The 24,016-nt window shown below is 38.0% G+C and overlaps 1 protein-coding gene across 1 annotated transcript in view; it reads right to left on the bottom strand.

The window, feature by feature from the left end:
• Nucleotides 1-7,383: 7,383 nt before the first annotated feature.
• The window catches only part of XPO4 (exportin 4), an 84,688-nt gene continuing 68,055 nt past the window's right edge, over nt 7,384-24,016 (bottom strand). Inside the window, exons 13-23 of the mRNA XM_076328114.1 lie at nt 23,683-23,860; nt 21,775-21,934; nt 19,948-20,117; nt 18,802-18,976; nt 17,388-17,681; nt 16,288-16,468; nt 14,619-14,737; nt 13,548-13,678; nt 12,649-12,766; nt 11,286-11,378; nt 7,384-7,597 (exon numbers count right to left, since the gene is read on the bottom strand). Of these exons, the coding sequence (XP_076184229.1) occupies nt 7,400-7,597; nt 11,286-11,378; nt 12,649-12,766; nt 13,548-13,678; nt 14,619-14,737; nt 16,288-16,468; nt 17,388-17,681; nt 18,802-18,976; nt 19,948-20,117; nt 21,775-21,934; nt 23,683-23,860 (1,817 nt within the window). The 3' untranslated portion in view covers nt 7,384-7,399. The remainder of the gene's footprint in view (nt 7,598-11,285; nt 11,379-12,648; nt 12,767-13,547; nt 13,679-14,618; nt 14,738-16,287; nt 16,469-17,387; nt 17,682-18,801; nt 18,977-19,947; nt 20,118-21,774; nt 21,935-23,682; nt 23,861-24,016) is intronic.

Genomic DNA, 24,016 nt, shown 5'->3' with positions numbered 1-24,016 from the left:
CTCCACAGTGTGGTGGTGGGGTTTTGGCTTTGGGTTTTTTCCTCGAGTTAAAACAATCATCTGAATGAACAAAAGACCATTAGAATCATCGGTGCAGTTCTAAAATTAAAGCGAGTGCCCTGACAACTTATTAAACCAAGTTATGAATGCGGCTTTCAAATCAATACTTGTGTTGGAGTCTAGTGATGACTTTCATTCAGTAAACACCAAACACAGAGATTGGAAGCAGTTTGAATATGCCACAAACCCAAACTGCATCATCCAAAACAGTAAGTTAAAGCAAATCAAACATACGCGCCTTCGAAACCACGAACAGTAGGCCAGCCACAGAGGGGAAGAAAAAGGGAAGTACATCACACCCAAAGCTCTGCCTTACTCTAACTTGCAAAGGCAACACAGTGTCAGAAAAATCAAATCTGGTAACATCTATCAGATGTTAAGGTGAAAACAGTTGTTCCATGAGATTCAAATATAGACGGGAGAAAAATCTAGTAATGAGTTCTGTATCAGTCACAGTGGGTAACTTCAGTGTTCTCTTCGGCAATGTAGATTTGTCTGGAATGTTTCCCAAAATAAAGAACATCTTATTATTTAATTAACAAAACTCACACCAATAGTATCGCATTTCATAGAATTCCAAAATAGCACTCTTTTCCCCAAAAAAGGTGTTGATGAAATGGCAGGCTTTTACTAATCCTTGTCAGGATGATACGGGTTACCAAGTTACGGGATAACACTTGTATTATGGATTTCTTTTTCTTCTTACGCATTAGGCTTGATTTTTTTCTCCACCTAAGGTTGCAAACTTTTTACTTTCTTCTCCTCCTCCGCTCTTCCAGTTCATGTACGACCTCCTCCTTGGTTGACCTGCCAAACAAATTCCACTTCGAAGGCTGAGCTTTGCTACCTTTCTGCTTATACTACATGGCAAATCAGTGAAGGAAAAAAACCACCAACTCCACCACTCATGACTGAAGCAAATGTAAGTTTCATAAAGGCAAAATTGATGGGTTTTGCGTACACTTACACAAACAAGTGTAATTAAAGGCTTTGTAGCCAAATCATTCAAGTTTATTCCAGACCTCATATTTAAGGTAAGCAGAATAGTTCCATTTTCTACATGAAAGGCTCTTGGATATGCTGCTGTTGTTAATCTTACTGGCTGCTTTCAGGGATTTGCTCAAAATTACCTTAAATGTTTCCGTCCTTCACCAAAACGCTCACTGAACTAAACCAGGCCAATATAAATATATAATTGCAATAATTCTGAAACCAGTAAAATTCTAGTGATACATACAGCCAAGATGTATAGCAAGCTGTCACCACCATAGTTGTCGCGTAGTTTTACTTTCAGGATTTGTGAAGCTTTTTTTAAAAAAAAAAAAAAAGTGAGTACATGAAAGTAAGAGGGGAACAATAGAAAATAGCTGTAGTTTATCCAAATGTAATTGTATTATAGCACATTAGGAACTGCTGCCTTTAACTGACCTTTCCTGATATACATGAAGTAACATACTGTTGGATGTCCCTTACATGGGAACAGATTACAAGCTTGGAGAACATTTCCATGCCAGGTATCATCAGAAACTGTTTAGATTAAAGCTACACACGAAAAAATTCAAGACCCAGAAATCAGTATTCCTTCTGGGTAGACAAACACCACCAATAATAGTGACCTGAAAAGTCACCATTAAACTTTTTTTGGAGGATGGGGGAAAAGATTAATTTGATTATATATTCACAGCCACTGCTGGTAATTGTAGTCCAGTGTGAGATACTCAGGTTGCACACCTAACCACGTTTTTTTTTTTCTGTTGATGGACAAACTCATGCCTTAAGTGCCAATGTAAATTAAAGTTACCCCATCAACTTTAACTGAATTACTGCACATTCACAGTAGCCAAAGAGGACGTGTAGCCTGAGGTTTCATAACATTCCTATTTTTGTTTCTACCATAAGGAGGTATAACAAATGCCATTTCAGGGATTCAACACAGTGAGATTTTAGAAAAATATTAAACAAGAATACACACAAATCACACATGGCCAAAACAAAATAATAAAAGTCTTTAGTGGAAAACAATTTTATCCTCCTCCTGCTTATGGATCTTAAAAATACAGAAAGTGTTCATTTCAAAATTGAAAATTCAATTGTGATAAGGCTTGATTACACAGCCATTTCCCAAGTCTTATTGCAACAAATTGTGAAATGTTTCTATGCAACTTCATATCTTCAACTGTACAGGTAAAACAATACTTGAAATCAACTAGCACTTCAATCCCTGCATTTTTAATATATAAACTCAACATAGTACTGAATTATACATTTAAAATATTTACACACTTGACCAACAGCAGTACTAGCATTTATTGCCTTAAAACTGCATGTTCACTGCATGGAGGTTCCTTATTTTGCACAAAGGGAACAAACAAAAGAGGATAATCTTTTTTTCCTAATTATAAACTCTAGAATGGTTCAATGGGAGATTGAAATGTGCTGGGGAATGCTATTAGAAAGGATTTTATCAATTTCAAGTATCAAGCTGTAATAGATTGGAAAATCACATGGGTAGTATCTTTCCCTTGAGGTTGGAAGGGTCTCCCAAATCTTTTATAAAAATGGCTTAAAAGGACAGGAAAAGCAGGATAGGGAAAGGGAAGAAATGGAAAAGCAGAATCTACTTTAATTCACTGAGGAGAAGGGAAAGCCAGGGATATCTTATTTCTCAGTTGCTAGGGCCCCAAGAAATCTCATATTGAAAAAAGGGTTTTGTAAGACAGCCAGAGAGCTTAAGGCTCTACAGCAAATCACACTTCATGATTTGCTTCGTGATTAGTGCTAGAAAGCATTAATCTCATTTACTGCAAAGAGGGCACAATCTACTCATATTAAAAGCAAGTTTACAGGGGGGGGTGGGGCTGGCTCTTTAAATTTTAATTGATATCATTAGGCTTTGGTTATACTGAGTGACTGGAACAGATATGGGGGAAATAAGTGGTGTTTGTTCCTTGCAGAAAAGTGTAAAAAACCAAAACCAAACCAAACAAAAAACCCTACCACCACAAGTGGCACTTGTCACAAGTAGAGGCACCAAAGCCTGAATAACTAGCAACTGTCCTCTCTCTATTTAGACCAGAACCGAGGCACACTGGTGGGGAATATTATCTTATTTAAGAAGAAGCCACCATTTCAACTGGCTGCAATTGAAATAACTACAATTTACAACAAGCATTACTGTACTGCAGTAGACCAGTCTTGGGGAATACTGCACCACTACTGCCTCTGCTGGGCTTTATAATTATGAAAATCTTCTGTTTTCATTACAGTAAATCTTACACCTCACAAAACTAAAATTAAAATATTTAATATTTACATAGCATCTCAGATCCTCAATGCACTTTATAGGCATAACCTAATCCTCACAACATCTCTGTGAGATAGGTAGGTATTACCGCTATTTTAATGATGACACAGTTCTAGTGACTTGCCAATGGCCACAGAGGATCCAGTGGAAAAACTGATACAAAATTAGAGGAGCCTGGCTCCTACTCCTGCGCTTATATTCATCAAGCTACTTCCATAAAAAACACCCCTTCTTATGTAATTATTTAACCAAAACTGAATTTACTTGAAGTGTTTTACAAGAGAAATGCTGCAACTTGTATTTCTGAATAGTTTTACAGATCACAAATTAGAATTTGCTTTACCTTTTAAAGAATTAGATTTTAAATGGACAACTGACTGCTCTGAGCAAGCTTATTTTCTAGAACTACATGGCTTAGATATAAAGGGATTTACCCAGGTAAATACTGGGGCTTTAGTGAGTGCTACGCACTATCAAAGAGGTGACTCTGATTCAAACCCCTCTCTTTCAACTAGTAGGATTTGGACATGCTGAGAAAACAAGTTTCTCGTTCCTGAGGAAAACAGTGAGCCCTTTATCACTAAACAGTGAAACGCAAACCTCTGGGCAATAAGTAGCAGATTCCGGCAGTAATTCAGTGAAGATAATTAAGTCATAAATGCACATGAAAGTGGAAGTTTCATGTAGTAGTAGTCCACTTCTCCCTGTCCATGTGTATCTGTGCTTTCAAGAAGGTCTTGAATTTCATGACCCAACTACACGGTCATGCTTGCCAGCATCAAAAATTATAGGTTGAACAACAGAAAATTATTATGCCAGCATTAGAACTAGCTATTACAATGGGGAAGGAGCTGGCAAAATGGGAAAGAAACGACTTGATTTCTAGTCTCAGAATGAAAACACTGGAGCAATAATTTGTTTTAGCAAAAAAAAGTCTAGACAAATATATTTGTTACAATTATATCATGCAGCATTTATAATTCAGTTTGAGTTGCCTTTTTTTCCCTTCAAAAAACTGGTGCATTTTTAGAGCCATTATTCACTTTGCACAGTGAATGGAAAATCAATGCAGTGACGCTATAAAAATTTCAGAACACTTACATGGAGCCAACTCTCAATGTTCACTAAAAATGGTCTATGAGTCTTTCCTATGAACTTGAATGAGCTCTTGCATCTAGATTTACAGCAACTGGATGTGTAGAAGATAAACAAAGGATTTTTTCTTTCCTTTTTTTTGGAAGGGATATAGAAGCCAAATAGTTTAGGTAGAAGCAGCCACCTAGCCAGCAGGAATATGAATTAATGAAACATTCCCAGAACCTTTTGCAACAATTTCATGGCTGTCACTAAGCAGAGACATCTTAGCATTTGCTCTAAAAGAAACATAAAATGGCATGGAAAGATCCCTGTTGAATATACGAGAATGGAAGAAAAATTAAGAAACAAGAAAGGAAGAATGTTGTCTAGCGTAACATCAAGCAGGAAAATTACAAAAAACCCCTTACTAGGACAGTTTTCCTTTAACACATAATACTAATTTTAAATGAAGGGCAAAGGAAAGTTTTAAGCAACCTTCAAAACTAGTCTTTGAAAGTAAGTGTTCATACTTTAGCAAGTCTTGACAGTCAAAAGATGCTGTGCATCTCTGCTTGTTACAACACAGTGGGCCTGATTAGAAAAGTAATGGGTATGCACATTACATTTTCCTGAATACTAACTCAATTTGTGCTCCCATTCATCAATCACAATATGCAAGAGAATTTCAAAATTTTAAAGTTAATAAATATTTTTAAATAGTAAGCCAGATTTAGGATTAAAAAAATGATAGTGACAGAGCTAGTTATAAAAGAAATGATGACTGAGAATATCAGTTATTCAGTCAGATCCAAAAAACTTGAAGGTATTTGCTATCATCTTTTTGAAGACTTTGGCCTAGATATTTGACATCGAGTGCATCATGACAAACTAGCAGCTCCTACTGTCACTTATGTTCCCAGGCTTTAATGCCCTTCATCTGAAAAAAATGGGGTTTCAGACCTGCTGCCCTATCCAATGTACAAACTCCGAGAAACTCCAGAAGCAGTTTCAAAAACATAGTAAAACCCAGACAAATTTAAAATATCAGCCATCAGAACAGTTTAAAACCAGAAGGATCTGCCAGGATCATTATCTTTTGTGCAAGTGCACGGTCAAGAAATCTTTTAAAGAAAAGCATTACAGTTTCAAGAAAAAAAACTGAGAGCAATACCCCTGTTCTAAAATACTATGCAAATTATCTCAGAAATAAAGTACTAGCTGGGAAGGTACATTATCTAACAAGTTTTGTGGTCACTTTTTAATGTGTAAATCTGCCCTAGCCCAGTTTTCACATAAATTAAAAGAGAAAAGTATAATGAAGAGATGGCATTTTTGGCCTTGTGGACCCATGCTTGAGACAGGTATGGATTTAACTAAAAAATAAAAAAGCCTTAGATCACTTATAGCACAGTATTACACATTTATGTCTTTTAAAAATTCTGGCTGTTGTGACTAATTTTGAGATGAATAGCTGAAGAATGGCACAGAGTTGCAAACATGATGCTATATGTAGCCATGAAAAGGTGTCTACTGTACATTTTATATAGATTTTAAAAACACATGGGAAATATTCAACAGTGTAATCTAGCAGAGGTCTTAAACAAAAGGGCCCACTTCTGCCTCCATGTATTTCCACAAAAATCAATTTTACTAGACATGCAGCATTTGTGTTTGCTTCAGTTTTCTCTGGCTCATGACTGGAGACAAAGCAGGCTTTGCTTTTGTATTCGTGTGCTGCTCCCCCCTGTTGGTCCATTATACTCAGGGCACTATATTCTGCTGTCGTAATAGCTGAAGTGCTGATATTAAAAAAACGAGTAAGAGCAGAGCAGCTCTGAGGGCTCTGCAGAAATGGAGCTAGATTCAGCAAAACCAAAAATCCCCCACAGCACTACACATCCCAATTATCTTTCTCGAGTTGAGTCAAACAAATATGGCCCTTGAGTAAAAGGGTTTGACGCCCCTGTTCTAGTGTAATTGTTTTAGCTAATGCCCCAACTTTAAAAAGTTTGCCAGTAATTTACACCTTTTGAGTTGTTATTGCTTAAGCAAACAGTTCAGTGTAGAAATACATTGCAGTTGCATGCAACCCGGGTATGAATCAAAACAGATACTGAAAGTAAAACTACACATGAACCTTGCATTAGACACTCATTCCAAAATGACACGTCAACATGAAGGGCTGCAACAGGTACACAGCAGCTTAATGCCAACATCCTAAACCAACTCGGTAGAGTCAAATCTTGCCTTAAATTTCTTATCTAAAGTATATGAGGTTTTTTTTTTTTCTTTTAAATTAAGGCAATGAAATGGCTACAGTTCCTAAAGTTCATTTTAGGGGAACAAAAATATACACCTTTTTTCTTCTGAACTTTAGGCAGCAGAACATAATGTAAAAACCTGCATTGCATTAAACATGCAATGTCAGGTTGATGTAGAAAACCAGAACTAAACACAAGTTAAAATACCATTTAGTTTTTCTTCCTCATTGGAACACAAACTCAAACTTTAAGAGAGGAAAAATAAAGCTTAAAATCAGCTAAACTGTTTAGAGCTTTGTATGTATCTGCATCACACTCTAACATGATTTTGGGTAGAAAAGAAATCTGTATGTCTATCTGGCCACTCATATTTTAAACCAGTGGGGGGGAAAGGCACTGAATTTATTTTTCGTTGTGCCCATATCTGTTCGCACATATATGGAAAAAATTTAAATTCCAATTTTCTGTTCATTCTCTCCCACACACAAGTATGACAGATTGCAGCTAACACATAGTAGCAGAAGCTGATTCAAAGTTGACCTCTCCTATTCCATTGTGTTATGTTCAAAATTCCAGGCTTTCTAGAATCTGAGATGGCTGCAAAGAACCCAGAGACAGGTACAAGATTTAGTCAGCATTCAGCATTTCTCAGTGCATTTTGCAGAAAGGGTCTAAATTAGGCATAGAGTTTTGTTGTTTATTTTACACAGAGAAGTCCACCAACATTTGCCATAAATTCTTCTAAACTCTTTAAGAAGGCCATCTTCTGCTTACGGTCCAGTGTAGGAGGAGTGCTGCTTGCAGTAAGCTTGTTGAAGGCATCTGCTAACCGCTGGTAAATTACTGGATCTTGTTGAGTTGATAGCAACGTTTCAACTAGCTCTGAATATTCAGCCTGTTAAATAAACAAGAATCTTATTAACTTTAAAAAAAGATACAATATATACAACTTCTCTCATCAGGACAAAATCCAGGATCAAGGCTGTGACAGAAAACTATCAGTACCTCTCCACCTGTTATCCATTTTCACTGACTAGGGTACCAGAAGGAACTACAGACCTGCAGCCTTTCACTTACCTCTAAACCAGATAAAGCCCTTCAATCAGACCAGGTTTTTTAGTAAGGCTAAAGAAGCCTTCAGAGCTAGGTACAGTGCTTTGCAGTGCAGAGTAAGAAGAAAACTTTAAGGTACACCCTTCAAAGTGCCTTCTGGCTTTTACTTAGCATGGGCTTACTCCTGCAAACCGCACTTCTCTTTCTTCACGCCTGCCCCACGTTCGGCATGCCTTACCAACCATCTCCTCCCACAGGTTTTCCTTTCTCTAGATTCCCTTCCCTGGGACAGAGAGCTTAGATTCCTTTCTAAGAGTTTCCCACTTATTTTCATGCTTACTTGGACAGAAACAGAAGACAGAGAAACATGTTAAACATGACTAAAAGAACAGTGAAAGAACAGTTGAGAGTTTTGAGAAAAGCAGCAAACTGACTGTAACAGGTGCCTGGCTCAGCTGCTGTGGGGAACACCTGGCTACCTGGTATGCAGCAGCACAGCTCCTGGAGAGGACTTAGCAGAGACTATGGAACCTTGTGCAGCAGGGGATGAGATGGGGACCTAAAAACTCTGCTGGGGGCCAGGATCTGGGCTGTTATTATGGACAGACTGCTGAGGATCATCCTTGGCCCTCAGTCTATCACTGCTTGTTGTTCAGCCACACGGCCACCAACAACACTGCCAGGGGGCACCTGGAGCAAGTCCAGAGTGACTACTGAGCTCTGGGAGCAAGGGTGGAGGACATAGGAGCCAGAATGGCAGTCCCCTCAGTTCTACTGATGAAGGGCTTGGGTGGGGGTAGACACAATATGAAGTTGCCACCTGTGGCTAGTGTCACAGGGTCTTTTTGTCTTACATGATCATGAGTCCTTCTTTGAGGGATGAGGGCTGCTAACAAGAAAGAGGATCCATATGACGAAGTGGCTTAGGAACATCTTTGCCAAAGACTTGCCAACCTGGCAGGAAGGGCTTTAAAGAGCACGTTGGGGGGATGGTGGTAACAGCTTGTAGATAAGTGAGGAGACAGAGACCAAGAGTAGTAAGAACACACAGAAGTGTGATGGGTTTAAGAGTGCTCATCAGGAAGGATGAAACGGGTTGAAAGGAGGCCAACCTCAAATGCCTGTGCAGAAATGCATTCAGCTTTGGAAACAAACAGGAAGAGCTAGAGCTCCTTGTACAGATGCAGAGCTGCAACATCACTGCAGACACTGAGATGTGGTGGGACAGGTGGCATGACTGGAGTACTCCAATGGACACTCTTTAGGGAAGAAGAGGACAGAAGATTGCCATTTATGTGAAAGGGCAGCTCAAATTAAGGATACTTTTCTATGGACTGGGCAACAATCTAGTTGAGTGCTTATGGGTCATGATCAGAGGAGAGGTGGTAAAGACGACATCATGGTGGGAGCTTGTTACAAATCACCAAAACAGGGTGAGTAGTGGATGAAGTCATCTTCAAGCCACTTGAGGAAGTTTCCAGATCAGACTTAAGAGAGATTACCTCCCTGACATTTGCTCAAATGCCAGATGGACCAACCAGGGGTGACTTTGCATCTGCTACTCACAGCTAGGAAGAGCTGGTCAGGAATGTGGTAATTAATGGCAGCCTTGGCTACAGTGATCATGAAATAGTGGAGTTCAGGATCCTTAGGAGAGCGAGGAAAGAGGGCAGCTGAGTACAGACCCTGGACATCACGACAGCAGGATTATTCAGCTTATTCAGGAGACTGATGGGTCGGATCCTGCGGGAGAAAGCTCTGAAGATGAAAGGAGCTCAGGAGAGCTGACAGGTCTTTAAGGACAACCTCTTCCAAGCACAAGAATGGCCTGTCCAGATACTGAGGAAAACAATATAAACACATCAGGACACCGACCCAGCTAAGCAGGGAGTTCATGACTGAACTCCAGTGCAAGGAAGAAACATGCAGGAGATAGAAGCAGGGACAGCTACAAAGGAGGAAAACAGAAACATTGTGTGGACAAGAACAATGACAGAAAAGTGAAGTTCAGCTAAAGCTGAATTTGGCAAGGGATGTCAAGGACAAGAGCAGCTTCTACCAGTACATTAACAGTAAAAGAAGGAACAGGGAAAATGTGGGTCCTGCTGTTGAATGGAGCAGGTGATTTAGTGATAACAGACAAAAGAAAAGGCTGCAATACTCAATGCTTTCTTTGCCTTGGTCTTCACTGACAGGTTTTCCCAGACCTTTATGACTAGAGACAGGGTTCAAGGAGGAGAGGAACTACCAGTAGTAAAGTGGATCAACCCAGGGATCTCTTGAGAAATCTTGATGCATACAAGCTCATGAGACCTGACAGAATCCATCCAAGGGTTCAGAAAGGTGGCTTACGTCATTACAAGGCTGCTCTCTATCATCTTTGAACAACTAAGAAAATCACGAAGCAAGTACTCCTGGAAGCTATCTCTGGGCACATGAAAGAGAAAGGGATTGAGAACAGCCAGCGTGGATTTACCGAGGGTAAATCATGCTTTACCTACCCGACTGACTTCTGTGATGAAATGACTACATCTGTGGATGAGGGGAGAGCACTGGATGCCTGATGTTAGCAAGTCTTTAGCAGTCTTGCACAGCATCCTTGTAACCAAGCTGGGATTTTATTGTCTAGATGGGTGGACTACTACATGGGTGAAAACACACCTGTATCGTCAGTCTCTAAAGGATTGTGGTTAATGGCTCATGTTCCACCTGGAAGCTGGTTACAAGTGGCACTGAGAGCTCTCATCAGGGACTTGTCCTGTTAAATATTTTAGTGAGTGACCTGGAGGAGAGGAAGTGCACTCTCCTCAAGTCTGTGGATGAAACCAAACTGGGGAGTGCAGCCAGTGCATTCAAGGGCAGAACTGACATTCAGAGACACCTAGTCAGGCTGGAGGAATGAACTGACAGAAAGCTCATGAAATTCAACAAGGACAAATGCAAAATCCTGCAGCTGAAACAGACTAACCCCCTGCAACTATACAGACTGCTCAGGGGGAGCTGGGGAGCAGTTCTGCTGAATAAAGGACCTGAAGGTCCTGGTGGACAGCAGGCTAAGCAAGTTAGCAGTGTGCCTTGTCAGCAATGAACACTAGCAGCATGCTGGGCTGTATTTACCATTTGTCTTTACACAGCACTTAGATTAGATGTGCAATACTGTGTCCAGTTTTGGACTCCTTAACACAAGAAGGATATTGATGAACTTGAATGAGTCCAGTGGTGGGCCACCAAGACAGTCTGGCAGGTGCTGAAAGCACATGAATTACAAGGATAATAAAGCATTCAACAGGCTGCTCAGAGAGGCTTTGGAATATCCATCTTGGAAGTTTTCAAGACACAGTTGGAAAAAGTCCTGAGCAACCTGATCTGAATTCAGTGTTGACCCCACTTTGAGCAAGAGGTCAGACTACAGACCTCCTGAGGGTCCCTTCCAACCTGAACGATTTTATGATTTGCCAGACGCACAGTAACTAACCACTCTCCTTTAACAAATGACGGGTTTTCATGGTGTAAGTGTCTAAATGCCATACCTGATGCAAACACACTAATGTGTAGAATGCTTCACCTGCTGCAGTTGTCATTTCTGTATTGTGCTTCTGAAGTACCAGCATATCAAAGACCATCTGAAATCACAAAATAGAAGTAGTTACAGAAGTGTAAACTTAACTTTCTACTTTACCGAGACTTGCTGCTGAACATCATCTTCAATTCTGATAATAATAATAATGAACATGTATTTACAAACATCCAAGTCTGTTGTTTGCTTTGTTGCTTTTTTTTTTTTAAATTTAGGTATCAGTAATCAGAAAGCCAAGTTCTTTTAGAAGTCGAGTCTTGGCTTAACAGCACAAATTCACATCTCAAAGCACTGAAACCTGTTGTTGATTTATACGTGTTCTTCAGAGAGAAATGGCATCTCTTGTATTTTTCTCCAAAAGCTGCAGATATGCCACAGAAATTACGAAAAAAGCCTTTGTTCTTCCAGAATAAAACAGGGAACTTTTTCCTCAAGTTTTGGAGACTCCTACAGCTCACAGAAAGCCAAACAGGGAACAGATTAATAAGAATGGTATTATAATTTTAAGTGGAAATGTAGAGAAAAGGCAGAAAGCTATGTTAACTTAAAAGAAATATAAAGACAAAATTATTTAAGGTGTTTCTCATTCTCTCAGCTTGGCTGATGTATGCTTTTAATGAGCAATCCCCAGAAGTTTGAATGTCAGTTTGGTAAGAAAAGATGTCTTAAGGAAAACTGAAGTCTTTACAAAATGAGAAGACAAGCACACAAGTTCCCCAATTACTTTATTCCTAGTTAGCAGGAACCTGGTTGCTACCAGGTCACTCCAAAATTTGATGAGATAGAGTGGATGGTCCTAAAAAGAAAGTACTAAATATGATACTGGATTAAGAAAACACGTAATTCATTGGATACATTGAATAAATGACAGCATTTTCTTTCTAGTTCCCAACTATGCTCTTTTTTCTGCCTCTTGTTTTAGTACTTTATCCAGCCTCCAGTTCACACAATTCTGGAAGCCTTCTATTTCACAGCTTCCACAGTAAACGTAACTGCTAAAATTGTCAATCAGGTTCATTCTAGAGCTCGTGGACAGAGCATGGTTAAATATAAATTGCATTCTGAGAGGCTCAGGTCTTTTGTTGATTGGCAATAAGTAATTTCCTCCCTCTACGCCTCCATCCTCCTTTGTACTCTAGTCCACCGTCTCCAGTCCTTCATGCTCTTTCTTCTTACACTGCCAGTTTTTTAGGTAACAGGCTGTTTCTTACTATATGTGTGATCCTGATTAACCCGGTGAGATATGGTCACTGTTTGGCCTCTTGATGCTACCTGTATGCAAAAAACCAAAGTAACACGAAGTGCAGATGCCTTACCTTAAGAAAGTGCCTTGTTGCTAGAAAAAGGGTTGAATCTGTTTCTTGTGCTTTTGCACACTGTTCTGCTAGTGGTGTTACAGCCTCCAGACAGAGCTGGCAAACCTCTGAACTCATTCTGATAATGGGTGTTAAAGAATCAAAGTCAGATTTCAATTAAATTGTGGTAAAACTTCCCAATGGTGTCACTAGAAAATATTTTAAATGCTTGTATGTTCCAAGATTTCTTTTTACTATAAAGCTGTTAATAAAAAAATTAAATTAAAAAAAAATAGAAAAAGGGGAAAAAAAATAATTCCAACTTTGTTGCTTTCCTCTATTAGCTACACGCCCTAAGGTAACATAACCCTCTCTGACATAACATTTTCAGAAAGAGTCCCTTATGGTCAAGCTCATCTGTTTCTGACACGTGCCACAGATTAGTGAAAATGGTACTCCCATTATGAGAGGGAGAACCCATTGGCACCCTGACAGGAAATGCTCTGGAGCCAGCCCAGTAGAACAGCAGCAGTGTTTTGTATTACCAGCTGAGCAACTAATTCAGGAATGGCTTTGGGATACCAGCTGAAGGCTTATGAAGTTACACACTCTGAAGTGAAGTAATGGAGGCAGCAGGAATGGCTGCCAGAAAAAACTTACATGCTAAACCACTTAAAGGCCTCATTCAAACAACAGGAGTCAGAGGAAATTCAGCTAATACTAGAATCTCAATAGACACTACAGTGAAACTCTCAATCACCAGGAGCAGAGAGTAAGAGTCGATTACCGATATATAATTATATATACACAGAGACTGATAGAAGAGGAAAAAAATGCAAAGAAAAATAAATCAGATTTTTAACAGGTCCTTATAAAAGCAACTCAGATTTTTAAACACTCCCAAGCTCTATAAAGGATACGATGACATCCCTAACTCCAGTGAGTACATTAGGCTCTTAAAAAGGTCTTCTGGAAGTTGTGGAATTTTCTCAGGGAATATCTCACAGATGAAAGTGATTAACTTGTAATATTGATTACACAGGGATGGAAACTGTCAAAAGAAAAACACGGTAATTTTAGAATCAATCACATAACTCTATTCTGACATAATTTCCATCTATACAAAGAGATGGGACCGATGCTTTCCATTGAAGAAGAAAAGACAATTTTAGTTGACAACTTCAGAGTCATTAGAATGGCTACAACTTTATTAGCAAACACTGTGGTACAATAAAAAAGATTGCTAAAGCTAAACAGTTGATGGTGGGAGTCTGGTACCTGCTCTGTACAAATTCAAGGAGTTTTACTTAAGACATGAGCAAGTCTAGCCCTGTGGGGTAAAAGCCTTGGACACAATAGAGGGGCTCCTAGGGTACATCCTTTGACTCAGTTTCATCTAAAATGGATGTAGCTCTCATGCTCAGCGAGGGCTACCAGATGAGAAAGCATGTTAAGAGGGGACAACTGAGATACTTTGAATCAGGGGAACACTTCTGAAGTGTAAAACATTAACACAGTGCAACCCAATGAAATACTGCCATTCCATTATTTCATATTTTACCGTTCTACTAACAAGCGGCTGATGTCTATGATATGAAAGCCAGCTGTATTGTGAAAATAATTAAAGAGTTACTACTTGCTCCCAGATTTTTTTTTTTTCTTTTAACTAGTATCACTGTTTATGCTTCCTATCCCATTTCTAACACTATCAGAAAAAGGATTCCACAAGCCACATTTCAGGTTTGGCTAATTGACCTGCACAGACTCACTTTTGGAAGAAAAAAGTTTTGTTTAGGCCCTTCAAATATACATTTTCTCAGCTTACAATATTTCTTTGCAAATAGTACCTAGAACTAGGGAACAATTATTTGCGTTTTTAAAAGCCTAGAAAACTCAGCTTATGGAGGTGGAATGCATATAAGAATGAATTCTGGGAATTCATTACTATAAAGCTTTCATATTCTAGCAACTACGTGTAAAAATATACCTACCTTCAGCAGATCCTGGGACATCAGAGGCAGAACTAGATTAACCCCATATAAGACAACATCTGCTGCTGATACAGATCTATTTGTAGCTTGCCCAGGCTCATGTCCTCTAAATACTTCATCTGTAGAAAAGACAAAAAATTTTTTGTATAAAAGGAGGATTAAACATATTGAAGGAAGAGTCCCATTTCTTTATAATAAAGACATTTTTAAAAATAGGACTATTGCCCTCTCCCCAAACAAAAACATGAGGCACTGTATTAAAATAGAAACTTAGTGAGTGGAGACTGCCACATCACTCTATATTTATATTCATCAGGACTAAGCATTTCATAATCACATGTACCAGATGGCATGCTAAAACAGAACACTTCAGATACTCTGAGGGCTCCCTTCCATTACAGAACATTGCATGTTTCTAGTGATAGCTGCTTCATGCCTGCACACATAAAACAGTGAGCAAAATATTACTGCATTTTTATACTTTATATACACACACATTATATATTTACATATGTTTATATATATTTTATAAACACAAGGAAAAAAAAAAAGGGACAGTTAATGCAGAAAATTCTGTAGTTTAGATGTTGCCAAGTTTTCTCCAGTTACAGGTAAGACCTACATTTCCCATCAACTGGCAGTGACCTTACTTTTATAATTCCTGCATTGAGTCAGCAACAGCATGCAGACAACTTTCAACACGTTTGGTCTCTGGGCATTACATTTAGGTAGTATTCACATTCCTTAGTTTCATGGTAAGTATTTTACAGTGTTTTTCATGCAACTAACTTCCAAAGTCTGACCTCAAAGAGAGTAAGTTACATGGCATTGAGTTGTCCACTCAATGGACAAAGTCTAAATCTTCTAAATCTGGTTCTGTATTTGTGTTGTGCATGCACGACAAAAAACTAGATTGATGCACTGAATTTCGGAGCACAACGTTCTCTCTTTCAAGACATACCTCAGAAAAGCAATGAACAACAAAACAACCTAGGCACATTCAGTTTGTTACTGAGCATGTTTTCTGTGCAAACTGTATAGGACATAGTAAGATCTGAATCATGCAAATGTGTTTCAACTTATTTAAAAGCAATGCAGCACAGCTAAGCTAGAACTGGCAGATGACATTCAGGACTACCGCAATTTTAAGTGGCAAATATACAGAAGAAAGTAACAGGCTGGGATACATAAAAGAACCCTTAACTACACCCACATACACACAGAACATACAAAGCATGTTCTGTGAATGAGGAATACAGAACACGTTCAAACGTGATGGAAATTTAATGAGCTCAGCATTTCACAAAAGTTGGATCTTGTACTAAGACGATAATCCATCTGCCCTCTTGCGGTAATTTACTATTCTGACTTCTCTATGGGTTTTTTGTTATAAGACGGCTGCTACTACATGTTCAGACTTGCAATATTCAAATTTCAAGCTGTTTCATACATGCCCTATTTATTTTATGAGAGCAATAATAGTTTCAGATGCTAGAATACTGTGAGAAGTCCTTCCTTTGCTACTGGCACATTAAATAGTAATTTCCATATCCTGATCTAATCAAGCCTAAACTTCAGTTTTTACTTTACCTGGATTGAACACATGCCCCACAGTGTTTTTTACAGTTTAGAACACGTTATGGTTCAGCAATTACCAATTCCTTCATACCTGTATCACTGAAATCTATGAATTCTTTTGATAGAAGATTAGTGAGAAGCTCCATAATAAGAAGGAGATCCTGGTACTGGTCTTCTTCTGCTGTAACATCTATCCGTTGTCGACCTAGATTATTCTTGGAATACACCTGGAGCAGAGTTAGGCAGGCCTCATACAAGTTCATGGCTTTGGTCTACAAAACAACGTTAGATAATAAGAAAACTTCCACATGCTAAAAGTGACACACTTTGTTTTAAGATGGCATTACTTGGTTGATGATACCTCAAGATTTTAATTTCAGTTATATAACCACTTTTTGTAACAACTGCACACAAAATCATCAAGGAGACAGCCACCTTAAACAATAAGAACACTTACAGCCATATATTGATGTGCTACCCATTGAAACAGCAGAACATTACTTTTATCAATTCCTCCATTTTATCTTTTGTTGATGTTGTTGTTAAGAGTGGCTTGGGACAGGCTGACACATCTCACTAATCTCACAAACTAGATTACTAACAAAATCCCTTGGGGACTCACTTCAGCTATCAAAGTTTGGAGCCATAACACACTATTTGTGCATACCCAGTTTGGAATAGGCAGGATCGCTTCTGGATGCAAACCCAAAACTAGCCAACAGTGCAAAGATGTAAGTGTACTGCACTGACTCGTTTTACCAAATAATATCTTGGCATCCATTATGCCTTGTTTAGGACCAAGGCAGCGTCTCTATGGTATGCATTTGTCACATAAAACAGTGCTGCAATTCTCCTAGACAAGCCTTCAGCTAAGTTTGATACTGGTAAAAAAAGTACTCAACATGGTCTGCACTCTTTTGCCACTCATGCATAGTTAGATTAGTGATGAATGATGGTTAAGTTTATTGGTATAAGAACAGTCTAGATGTCCTGCTTTTAATCTTTGCAAGTGTATGTTTTTAAACAAAGGAATTCCTCTAACAGATGTGACCGTACAGTATTCCTTTCTCTATAGAATATAAAAATCACTATCCTTTATTTGTTTAAGGGATAGCACTGTATACACACGTGCGCGCACATACACACACACACACACACTCTTCCCCTTCCTCCCCTTTTGGTTGTATTTACCTCTCCAAGATAGCAAATTTGTTTATGTGCAACTTCAACAAAGACTTCTATTATGAGATTAACAGTCTCTGGTGTGTTTTTGTATACTTCCATTAATCCAATGCAATTATTAAGGAAGTCCATTAGGAAATTGAAGAGAATTGCTACGTTATCAATCTGGGTAGCCTCAGCAATGCCACAGAGTGCTTCTAATGTAGCAGTGATTTCCTGTTTCACTTCTTCCTCCTGACAGATCTGCTGAAAATTTTCTTGGTTTATCACATTCAAGAATCGCTGCTGAAGTGGCTGAAGAACCTTCAAATTTTTTAGAAAAGTCACATTAAGGTAAGCATACTATTACATGAGATGTGAGGTTTAAGTAATTTAGCAAGTTCATGGGTTGCTTTTGGCACGGCAGTACAAGAATCACTTCCAGTTTCCAACGGCTCAATTATGTTATTATCTGTCACATTATCGTAAGCTGAAGTGGTAGTGATTAGTGATTCTCATTATCCATCATCACCTGCAGGCTGGCTTCAAAGCGAGCACCTCCATAAATATTTTACATTATTTTGTAATCTTTACACAAATGACAATGACTTTCTCTGGCTCACAGTATTTCATTCTCTTCCAAATTCAGTATTAGGGGAAAAAATTGTTACAGTTCATCAATGAAAGCATTAATTAAGATTCGTGTTCACAATTATCTTTGTCATATTATGATTCTCAATAGTGCAATCTCTTTTGTAATCAGCTGTGTTTGGAACCAATTTAGAAACTTCTATAAAAATCGTTAAATGTTTTTCCAATTACTTCCAGTGCATTATAGTCTTCGATGACTAATTTCAGAGCTTTGCTAATAAAAGCAAGTTTCTTTCAGAAGGCCAATGCTTTACAAAGTCATGCGGTGTTCACTGATCACATTCCAGCTACCTTCTAGCACCAATCTTTCTGGTATTAAATATCTGAGCTTTAATGGAGCCAGGGCACAAAAAGCTGGTCAAGGCTCTTCATTATGTTCCACAATTAGCTTTTTACTTACTGTCATTATCATTAAGTGAATAATTGAATAATTCATAACATCACCAAATTAAAATAAAAGGAAGAAATGACACAGTTCCAAGGGAAATTCTTAACCTTTTATAATAGTCTCTTTCAAGTGTACTGCTATACTGGCTGTTTCACGAACCCTCTAGGTAATTATTAGTTGTTTCTGTTTAGGTTGTGATGTTTTAGATATAATTTTTGGCAGGTCCTGGCTGCCATAGAACTATTGACCTTCAAAGAGAGAATAATTTAAAAAATTATCAATATTACATGTTCAAAATCAAAAGATTCTGTACAAGTTGATATTCTGTCACCATAAAATTCCCTAAACTAAGTTGTTTATACTACTCACTAAAATGCAGGTGACAGAAGCATCAAAATCGCTTACCTCTGTCCAGTATTGTTGCTTTGTTTCTGTATCCATATGAGCAAAACCTCCTAACACTAAAGCTTTCATTAGTGTTCTCTGCACAGAACTGGACAAATAGTGAAGAGGAGGGCTTCGCCTTGCAAATTGTTTAGCTAAATTCCACCAGTTTTCACATTGAATAACTAAGTTTGCCCTAGAAGAGGGAAAAACAGTTTAATTAAAGAAAAGACTTCACAAAATTGTATGAACAGAGTGCATCAGGTTGCTAGCAGTTGTCAGAAGGTGGGGTTGTTTTTTTTTTTTTTTTAATTTTAATTCCTTTATTCTTAGGCTAAATCGCCTTTTGACTTTCATCTTATTAATGCCTCACCTCTAAGATTTCTATAGTATATATTCTGAAAATAGCTCAATTTGTATGGGAGATAAGCAGGGAAGTGCTTTAGTTTTACACACATACACACACAGAGTTAATGGACATATTGCATGGATTAAAAGCTTAGTCTCATTATGTCATGATAAAATAAGCAGTTTATTCCAAAACTAGCTCCTGTAGGTTTTAGTTTTTTCAAAAAAACTCCTCAAGCGCTTAACTCCTCAAACTTCAGAACAGTCTTTCAGCAGACTCTGAATGCATGATTGCATGTACAATTGCATGTCAATTCACAAAAAGTAAAACATTCAAGAATTTCCTGCTTCACAATTTGTAATACCAAAGAAAACTTTGAAATTTGTCTGAATCTGCCAAATCCTGGCATTTTTAAAAAATTTTTTTATATGTTTACAAAACACATTTTATACTGACTTAGCCAGTATCTGAACTCTTAATCCAGAAGAACTTGTTCAACAACAATAAACAACATCACAAAAATCCTTGCAATAAGAGTGGAGACCAGGAGAGTTTTCCTTTCTCACTGTTTAAGAGTGAGGCACAAACGTAGGGGAAGGAGAGTGCACTTCTAAACAGTAACAAAAATTAGGTCATGTTTTGTCAAATCTAGGTCTCACTCCTCACTTTGTCAGACAATTTTTTTTCCATTTATAGTATGTTACTAAAGTAATTTGACTTACAGAGACATGAAGTGCCCTATATCTGGATTACTTTGGCCAAAAAAATTTAAAGGAAGCAAAAGAAATTTTTTGACTTCCAGAGGTATAGCAACTTACCGCTCTCTCCTTTCCACTAATGTTACTAGCAGTTGTACAGTATCATTTGCAAGGTCCTGCTCTGAACTCCACACTGCCAGGTTACTGATCACTTTTTCTAAAAGGTAACCCACAATCCACTGGGAACCCTCTGTATCAGCACCAAATGCTGTACTAAATGGCAGACTTATCTATAAGAAAAGCATTAAAATGAGTGAGTTTTACAGAAGCCAGAACCCCAAAGTGTATGGTAATCATTGTCAGCAAATTCTTTTTTTCAGGCTGTCACTTCTTCCCTACTTAATACACAAATGTTACACAGACAAAGGCAAAGAATACCTGTAATAGAAAAATCTTTGCCAAATTTATCTTGCAATTTTACACACAACACCTAAAACAAAGAAAAGTTTCAACCTCATTACAAAACCAGGTTTGAGTATGTCTAGCTTTTAATGCCAGTGAAAGTTCAAGAGCTTTAAAAATTAAAAGAAAGATTCCAAAATCATCTCCCAAAAGTGTTTCCATGAATTTACGATGAAATTCCTCAAAATTCAGTCATAACAATTATTAGAAATAAACCTAGCTGTTGATCTAGATTGAATCTTGTAAAAACTTATTTTCATTGCAATTTTTCTGCATCTGCTTTCTGCAGATTCTTCCTTCAATCTCTACATCTTTTAGGAAAGATGTCACATTCTGGTCCTGGCACATTAAAATATGCTTCCTTGAAACTGCTTGTTCTCCTATCTTTAAAAAGTTTCTCAAGAGTGAAATCCAAAGATTTTGTAATAATTGTGCAGGGGCTTCCTGTCAGCACACTACTAACATTTCTAACTTTAAAAGTCATAATATATACGTGACTGAGCATAAGGTTTAAATAGAGGTTTCAATCACTTTCACATGTCAACACAAACTAAACATGCATTTCCTAGATACGCTATTTTGTTTCTTCATATAGTTTCTCATGTGGATCTCCTTCTTACATGCTCTCCAATTCTTCCCCAACTGGTACCTTTACAAATTCTTAGCTCTGCTGTAAGTACAAGCTGAATAATATGATTCCAAGTATTTACAAGTCTTTGGTATACCTATTTTTGTTAAGGAGGGCCTCCTGAAGCGTTAGTATTCTTAGTTGCTTCAGTAGAGGAAATAAAGGGGAAGAGGAGGAGGCTTTCTTCTTGAAAGTTAGAGCCAATAGGACCTCCTCAGGATGAGTGGCCTCCATCAGCTAGCTGGATTACAGTTAGTTCTATAAGCAAAATCAGGATCAAGGTCTAATCATGATTAGTGCTGCCCAAACATGATAAGAAGTTGCCCTTTACAAAGAATGCACCATTGAAATCATGATATATACAGTGAGAACATATGAGAATGGGGAGAGGAGAGAAAGTAGCATGACATTAGCTAATGTATACTACCTTGTGATTGTGTTAAATATCTAATTCAGAATCATGACCAGGTTACTCACTAAATCATCCATCAAGGGCAACCACTGTATTAGAGATGAACTGTAAGACCTGATGGAGAGCGAGAAGTAGCTTATAAAATTGTCAGTGAGTTTCACCCACTATGCAGCCTGAGAATGTGCTATGCTATTCTACTATGGCAATGGCCACAAAAAATCACATTTGCACCAAAATATGCAAGAAGGGTCCTTTAACAACTTATATTTCTAATCAAAAAACTGAAGAAAACATCAGCTTTCAAACAAATTCCAAAATAAACCACAACCCCTTTAACATTAAAAATGCTTTATCATTGCACTTTAAAATAGCTACACTGACATCTGCATTCACAGGATATTATTGCTAATACTCACTGATTAATTCATAAAAGTTATATCCTTACCTGATCATACAGCTTTTCATCTACTAGGAGGTAAGTCTTTGCCCAGCGCTTGAGGAACCATACAATATCTTTGCCCATCTGGGGGCTCAGAAGGTGTGTGAGATTTGCTCTTATTGCTCTAGATTCTACTTCTGACACTCTTAAAATAGCAGATAACAACCTGCAGATTTAAAATACAATGAGGATGCTGAGAGTGGTTTTTTGAGAAGCAATGAGACTACCAAACACATTTATTTTTCATGAAATATGACAGATGGAACAGGATAACACAGAGTAGTTCATCTCTAATGAAGTAAAAAGCACCTGAGTTTACTGTTTCTTTAAACACAAGGAGAGACAGACAGGATAGACTGGCAAATATCCTCCAAAAAGTCAGAATATGCATTAAAAGATAGGGTGATTATCTTTGACATCAAAATTACTGCAACAAAGAATCCTCACAGGCATTCTGACATCAAGGGAATGAAGACAAATGGACTACTTGGAGTGCTTGAAAAACTTTTTTTGAAAATTGATTCTCCCTTCCTTGCATGATCAAGCTTAGTGACCAAGTGGGGCCTAATTGTGCAGCTTTTGCAGTGTGATGCATACTGAAGAGCAGAAATGATCAGCTGTTTCTCTCTTTTTCATTACCGCAGAGAAACAGTCTGAAATAGCAGATCACCAGGTGATTACATTAATACAATCAGTCCATAAACCTACATTAAATATTAGCTTTTGTAGTATATCAATTAAATTTGGTAAGAATGCATGAGGAATTTGGAAGTTAACAGTGGTCTATTTCTTGAAGACGTTTCAGAGCTATTGCCGGAGAGCCTCAAATCTCTCCTCATTTAGATCTGGTTTTACTCCCATCACCACTAAGACACTGCATTAAGAAATCCCGTTTGTTGGCCACTTCTTGAAGCTGCCAATAGTATCAGTAAGCAGTATTGAAACTTCTAAACATTAGGCAAATCATTGCCAATGAAGATCCATTTTTCTAGCCTCTTCCAGAAGAAGAAAATGTTAAGTACACAAAACAACTATCTTGGGTGAAGAATCTTCCATGTCAATTAAAAGTGGAATGCAATCTTCTGAAGCGTGAGGATTCAAATTGAGAAGTCCTTTGTGGGCATCAGCCTTCTTGCAAAAAGAGAACGGAAACCCCCTCTCCTGCTCCTTTTATAGGCTAATAGTGATATGTGTACATAGGTGACAACAATTCCTCCTACATCGAGGACCAATTGAGCTGCTACTGCCAAGCTGGGGCAGTAACTCATGTTCACAGTAGACAAGCTCACTGACGCTCTGGAAAGCATGAGCTTAAGCTGTACGTGTGCTGAATGAATTATAAAGCACATAGTATATTATCTAAAGATTTTGATCTACCAACTTTTTAGCAATTTAAGTAATTTTAAGGACTTTCTGTAACAGATGAAAGATGGGTTTTCAGTAGAGATATAAACACATTTCTCTATTTCCAAGACTTTGGCTCATGTCCTCTGTTAAGACTATTAGGTCATCAATCTAGTCATTTCAGCCTTCCCATCTTGACTCAGTTTTATGTGTTTTGATGCCTTACTCTCATTTTTCTTCTCAGTTCTCCCCTGGATCACCTCGACTTGAAATATCATCTGTATTTACCCTGCCTTTCTTTACCCTAAAAAAAAAAAAAAAATCACTTCACCTTTTCTGTCTTTTCTTAATCTCTTTTGTAGCGTTGCCTTAATATGTCTGTTATAAAACCATTCTTATAAATTATTTGCCCTTACTTTAATACTAGTTAAAAGAGACACTTCTTTTCCAATGTTCAGTGTTTACATATTGCTTTTTTACTTTTCAAATTCACAGAAGTCCACTCACAATCTCATTTTTTTTCTCTGAAAAAGCATTTAACACCTTTAATAGCATGAGATGCATCCTTACCTAATTACAGAATCAGTTCTGTTGTACCCTGGGATGGAAGAGGCCTTTTCTCCTGGAGATCCTAGAATCTGAAGTGTCGTATTGATGTCAACCTCAGCTGAATGTTTAATGGAATATTCCATTACTTCTGGAGGTATTAGCGGAGTCTCTCCCTGAGTATCATTAGCCAAGAGGTAGCCTTACATTAAAAAAGAAAGAGCGATCACAACTTTCTACCCTAGGTTAACTTACGGCTTTTTGATTAGAGAATCCATTGGCTTAACTGCAGACATCACACCAGAATCAAATGTTTGTACAAACCCTGACTAACGCTGTTTAAATACATGTAAGTTAA

The sequence above is a fragment of the Aptenodytes patagonicus genome, chromosome 1, assembly GCF_965638725.1.
Source record: "Aptenodytes patagonicus chromosome 1, bAptPat1.pri.cur, whole genome shotgun sequence".
In the NCBI taxonomy this organism is placed as follows: domain Eukaryota; kingdom Metazoa; phylum Chordata; class Aves; order Sphenisciformes; family Spheniscidae; genus Aptenodytes; species Aptenodytes patagonicus.
Note: the sequence above shows the minus strand (reverse complement) of the source record. Positions and strands in the feature narration are given on the sequence as shown.